This window comes from Gymnoscopelus braueri, assembly GCF_963280865.1.
Source record: "Gymnoscopelus braueri genome assembly, chromosome: 24".
NCBI classification, from domain to species: Eukaryota; Metazoa; Chordata; class Actinopteri; order Myctophiformes; family Myctophidae; genus Gymnoscopelus; species Gymnoscopelus braueri.
This window is the reverse complement of record NC_137626.1, coordinates 4486376-4492389: the sequence shown is the minus strand read 5'-3', so window position 1 is coordinate 4492389 and position 6014 is coordinate 4486376. Positions and strand designations below refer to the sequence as shown.

The following is a 6014-nucleotide window of genomic DNA, read 5'->3' as shown; positions in this document are numbered from 1 at the left end:
TTAATGCCCTACTTCATCGTACAATAGGCAAATGTAGCAAAAATAGCAGATCTGTAAGCTTGTATATCTGCTATTTTTGACTCACCTCTTCAGACTCCACCTCAGCCCAGCATAGCACTTTCCATATAGCAGCCTTGACGACCTTGCAGGCTTATGCAACGGTTAAAATGTCATTTATGTCATGTAGACAGATGGCAGGTTCATTTGTTGACCTGGCATCAGTTTGTATAGTTTCAATGTACAGACTATTTATCTTTTGAAATTATATTGCTTAGACTGATACATTCTTGGTTTATCTATGATCCTAGATGACTATTTCTATGCATTTGATGTATATCCTCATATTTACCTTGCTTACTGTAAATCGCTCTGGATTAAGAATATCTGCTAAATGCCTAAATTGTAAAATTGTAAACGAACATCCTAATAACAACCATTAATGAACAGTCAATATGATACTTATAAGTCCTTATTTATATAGTTATATAGTTATTAGCCTTACTATCAAAATAGGCTATATAATCATTTATAATATCATTGTTAATACACTATTGTTACATTATGAGACCCTAATACGCATTAATTAACAAGGCACTTGTAAAGTGCTTATTTATCATATTATTTGTTAATACGGCTATATAAGTGTTTAAAATAGCGGTGTTAACACATTTATCGTTATATTATAAGACCATAATAAACATTAATGAATAGTTAATGAGCTAGTAAATTAGCTTATCAAGTCCTTACAAGATGCTTATTGACCTTATTATGTGTTAAAAAGGCTATATAATTCTCAATATTATCATTGTTTATTGTTAGATTATAAGACATTTATAAGCGGTTATAAGACAAGTGTTAACAGTTTAGAGACTGCTTATAGGTACCAAAGGGTTTGAAAGTGAATAGTACTATAGCTCATCTACTTGGTCTAAAGTGGGAACAATGTCTAATTATGGTTAACAAATGTTTTTTTAACAAATCTTTTACTATGCAAGTATTAACCTTTTGCATCCTGGTCTAAAGTGGGGAATAATGCTTTATTTAAGTTAATAAATCCGTTATTAAAATTGAGTATTTCCAATTTCCAATACTCTTACTTCTACTCCACTACATCTTGGATCCATATATTGTACTTTTACTCCACTACAATTATTTGAAAACTTGAGTTACTGGTTAGGCCTACTTTGTAGATTTTGATTATTATTACAAAACATACATTAACCACTTCAGCCCTATATACATTTCAGCCATTTGAAAATAGCAGATCTACCAGCTCACAATACGTCGCAGATCTGCAATTTAAAAAAAGATTCTTATACATTTTATACATTTCAAAACTTGTGAAACGGGACATTCTGCAAAATGAGTAGGCTACTTTCTACTTTTGGTACTTTAAGTACATTTTTATACCAATACTTTTGTACTTTTACTCAAGTAAATTTTGAATTCCGGACTTTTACTTGTAACAGAGTATTTCTACAGTGCAGTATTGATACTTTTACTACATGTGTAAAACATGTGAGTACTTGTTCCACCACTGATAATGATTTATTGTCTTTGCTTTCAGTAATGTCCAGATAGAGACACCAGATAACAACAGATGGTACTGAACGTCATTCCATTGGTGAGTCATACATTAAGTCTCAGAGCTGTCTGTTTGGCAGATACACATTTCCTTTAAGAAGTAAACACACCATTTCACCCAGCCTACTTCAACTACAATTCATAATAAGTAAACACATCTCTATCTGTTTTGTATTGCCTTGAAGTGGGTCTTGATGTGGTTAATATGCACCACCCACTGGACTCCTTGTGAAACTGCACTACCTGATCATCTTTTCTGATGTAGAGTTTTAAACGGATTCATCGTCTCAGAACTGGACTGACCACTTAGCTAGGTTTGACTCATTGTAATTTTTTGGGTGGTCCCTCCCTGCGTGCGCCACACATCTTTTGGGGTGGTCCTTGCAGTGTTCTGCGCTTTTCACTCTAATTTACAACAGTTATAAACTCACTCAGATTCAGTCAGCAGCTTGTTGATGTCACAGTTATTGATACAGTTATATGATGCAGAACTCTCCACAAAACAGGTTTCTAATGATAAACTATTAAAACTATTATAAATCTGCTTACCAAAAGGCTCTATGTGCAGCAGCCATATTGGAAATACATTGGCCCTCTTCCTTACTTGAAGAGGCCCAATGATCTAATGAAGGCTCTGTTCCATTCTGTTCAAACAGAGTCAGGGTGCTGATATTGTGCATGTTGACTCACTGGAAACACTCTGCTACACCAGTGGGTCTCAAAGTGTGGTCCAGGGACCCTCCATGGTTCCTTTAGGAGGTTCCAAATGGTCCCTTACGGGTGTGTAACTCTGAGAGTGTACAAATTGTTCCATTTGTACACTCTCACAGTTATGGGGGTCATTGGAATAAAAAAGTTTGAGAACCACTGTGCTACACTAAATGGAATAGAGCCTTCATTAGTGTCATTGTTAAGACCTGTGAAAGAAGTAAGGAAAGGGCCCAATTTATTTCCAATATGGCTGCTGTCTGTGCATAGATAGAGCCTATTCGCCACTCCTCTCCTGGCTCCTCAGTTCTCACAGTTTTCTCCCAGTGGCTTGGCCTAATGAACTGCTTCTTCTGCTGTTCATATGGCCACCTGGCAGACATGCCAGGGCTGTTTGTGTATTACTGCCTCTATTTAGCAGTACTGCTAATATATATATATATATATATATATATATATATATGTGTATATAAATAATTTAAAATGTATGTCACAGGGAAATTGGCATTCGTTGGGAAATTGGAAAGGTATGCTCGTTTTAGGCGCGAGGCGGGGCTTTTCGAGACAGGTTTTTTTACGCGAGGCGCTAGGAGGGGCTTTGATCCGAGGCGGACCTGGCTTTTGCTGTTCCCCCCCACATAGCAACCAGGAAGCTACTCTAGGGGAACGCTGAACACGCGTTCACACACACACCTGATAATAGTTATTGTCCATGACGGAGGCGCGCCGACTCAGCAGAGCTTGAGGCCGAGGAGGCGCGCCTGAGCGCCCCCAGGCGCGAGTGCCCGCGCCGACCGGCGGATGGTCTGCTAGTCGAATCAGCGCCGTCCGAGTTTTAAACCGATAGGGGGAAAATAGATCTTTTCATGGGTTACTATCCACGACACACATGTGTGGGGGGGGGGGAACGAGCGCTCCTTTTTCAATTTCCCTGGTTTTCCAATTTCCCTCTAACATATATATATATATATATATATATATATATATATATATATATATATATATATATATATATATATATAGGTGAAATTCATCTTTACATCCTATAACTGTTCCTCCAGTCCAGTCATAAATAAAACCCACAATGGACGACCAGTCGCCTTCATCATCAGCAGCAGCTCCACAGACCAAGGTAGGTGCATACTGTATATTGTTACATAATGTATTTACAGACCAAGGTATACTGTATATTGTTACATTATTTATTCACAGACCAAGGTACATACTATATATTTAGGGGTGGGACGATATATCGATAATGCGATATATCGCGATACTTCCTCTCGCGATAAATAATCAATATACTGCCGGCAAATATATATATATTTGTGATGATTTTGAACTGTTTGTAGCTATTTATGTGTTTATTGAATACAAGGACTATCGTAATATATCGATGGTGAAATTTCTTGCAATATATCGAATATCGTGATAATATTGTTATCGAGGGCCTAATATTGCCATATATATCGTATCGTGAGATCCCCATATCGTCCCACCCCTATGTATATTGTTACATTATTTATTCACAGACCAAGGTACATATCTCTGCTGTCGAGAAACACAATAGAACAACACAATACTGCCTCCTCAAAGTTGAAATGGTGACTCCAGTACCTGGATCTTCAAAAACTGCCCTATATATATATATATATATATATATATATATATATATATATATATATATATATATATATATATATATACATATATATATATATATATATATATATATATATATATACACACACTCTGTAGTGTGTAGGGGGCGTTACCTAGTGGTGTTATCTAATTTAAGATCAAGTGGGATTCATCAGACAGCACACCTTTATAAACGATGTGGGTGTTAAGAATGGTTTGGTGCATCCAGAGATGACTCCTCTTATGTTTTTGTTTTGTTTCTCTCTTGACAGACAATTAAGAGAAAATGTAAGAGAATGTAGCACAAGGCCCATTATTGTTTAGTGTTGTTCAATAGAACATGTTTGATAATGTTGCGTAAGGCCCATTGTTGTTTAGTGTTGTTCAATAGAACATATAAGAGAATGTTGCATAAGGCCCATTGTTGTTAGTGTTGTTCAATAGAACATATAAGAGAATGTTGCATAAGGCCCATTGTTGTTTAGTGTTGTTAGACTATATTATGATTGAACTAACATGATGGTGTTACAACAGGATGCTGGTGACGGCTTGACTTCAGAAAAAATGGATGCTGGTGACGGCTTGACTTCAGAAAAAATGGATGCTGGTGACGGCTTGACTTCAGAAAAAATTGATGCCGAAAAAGGTGAGTTATTTCTGTCCTTATTACAGTTCAGTGTTTGAGGTAACCAATAAGTAGCTGGTTTTACCTTTTGTTTACCAGGGTGTACATCCTCAATATCTTATTACAAAACTATAAATGTACCAGTGGTTAGACTACTTTTCATGAGAGGATATAGATGCACAGAGCTTTATATTTACATTGTTATAATGATAATTTAATTCTATATGATTCTGTGATGCATTTATCTCAACCACTCTTTTTTTCCCCTCTTGCAAGCTGCACAGTTTGTGATGAAGAACAGGGCACGGTTGATTCAAGGCGTAACTCCAGTCATGGCTATAGTAGATAGTCTAGGGGCCATGGTCCATCCTGAGCTCTATGCCGAGATTCAAGCTGAGAAGACGAGACAGAACCAAATGAGACTAGTGTTTACAAAGGTGCTAGAACCTGGTGGAACAGCCGCCAGAGCAGCATTTTACTATGCTATTAAACAACACCAACCACAGCTGTCAGCTGAGAAGCCTGGTAAGATAACTTGTACTGCTAAATGACCCTTCTTCTTCTTCTTCTTCTTCTTCTTCTTCTTTACCTTATGTTTTTTTTCCTTTAAAAGAGGTATGACTTTAATTTAAACAAAACAAGACCAACACACACAGTAACCTTAATAAGTGCATCGTCTATAATGAGTTGCTTCTACCTGACATACCGTATAAACCACTTAAACGCTATACCTGGCCAGTTTTTAACAACATGCCGTACATCTACTTGGTGCCACTTTTCAAGCAGACCATAAAAACTTAAACAGCATAACAGCCAGTCGAACTAGTCGTATGACAATATCTTGTGATCTATTTTTGCTAGTAGCTTTATTGGCTTTTTAAAAATAAAAACATAATTCATTACAATAATCCCCTATAATGACATGCACAAAATACTAAGTCTTTCCCCTACAGCTGTGGTGGTTGATGGGATTGATATGAATAGTTGAGCTATCACCACCACATCCAGGCTATAGCCTATATTTGGAATAAATGAACCATTTGGGTTTGATTTGAACACTATATTGTAGCGGTAATGTTTGGATTCTAGCGGCCTACTGGACATACGTATATGCTGTGCATAGCATATCTGACTGGTCTGTGTGCCATGACACCCTTAAGGCTTACACAATAACACACCAGTCCACACAAACACAAGCAAACAAACAAGAACCATAATACGATCTGTACAACGACATGAACACAAACAACACTTAATCCACAAGGTTATGCACACTGAAATAATATTGTATCTTATAACTCATGTGCACACCTTCATTAAGTTGTGGCCTCAAAATACAGATTTTGTTCCCAAACATTATTACATTGTGGGCACAACATACAATATATGACGTTCCCACAAGTAAATGAAATAAAATAAAACTATAAATACAACAAACAACACAATTTAACTTTTG

The 6014-nt window shown here is 36.6% G+C and overlaps 1 protein-coding gene across 3 annotated transcripts in view; it reads left to right on the top strand.

The window, feature by feature from the left end:
• Positions 1-1605: 1605 nt before the first annotated feature.
• Positions 1606-6014, top strand: part of LOC308080854 (protein NLRC3-like) — a 166866-nt gene continuing 162457 nt past the window's right edge. For all 3 annotated transcript variants that reach the window (XM_080422894.1, XM_080422893.1, XM_080422892.1), the window contains exons 1-4: positions 1606-1624; positions 3354-3424; positions 4468-4579; positions 4835-5083. In XM_080422894.1, coding sequence (XP_080279020.1) covers positions 3377-3424; positions 4468-4579; positions 4835-5083 — 409 coding nt within the window. In that variant the 5' untranslated portion in view covers positions 1606-1624; positions 3354-3376. The remainder of the gene's footprint in view (positions 1625-3353; positions 3425-4467; positions 4580-4834; positions 5084-6014) is intronic.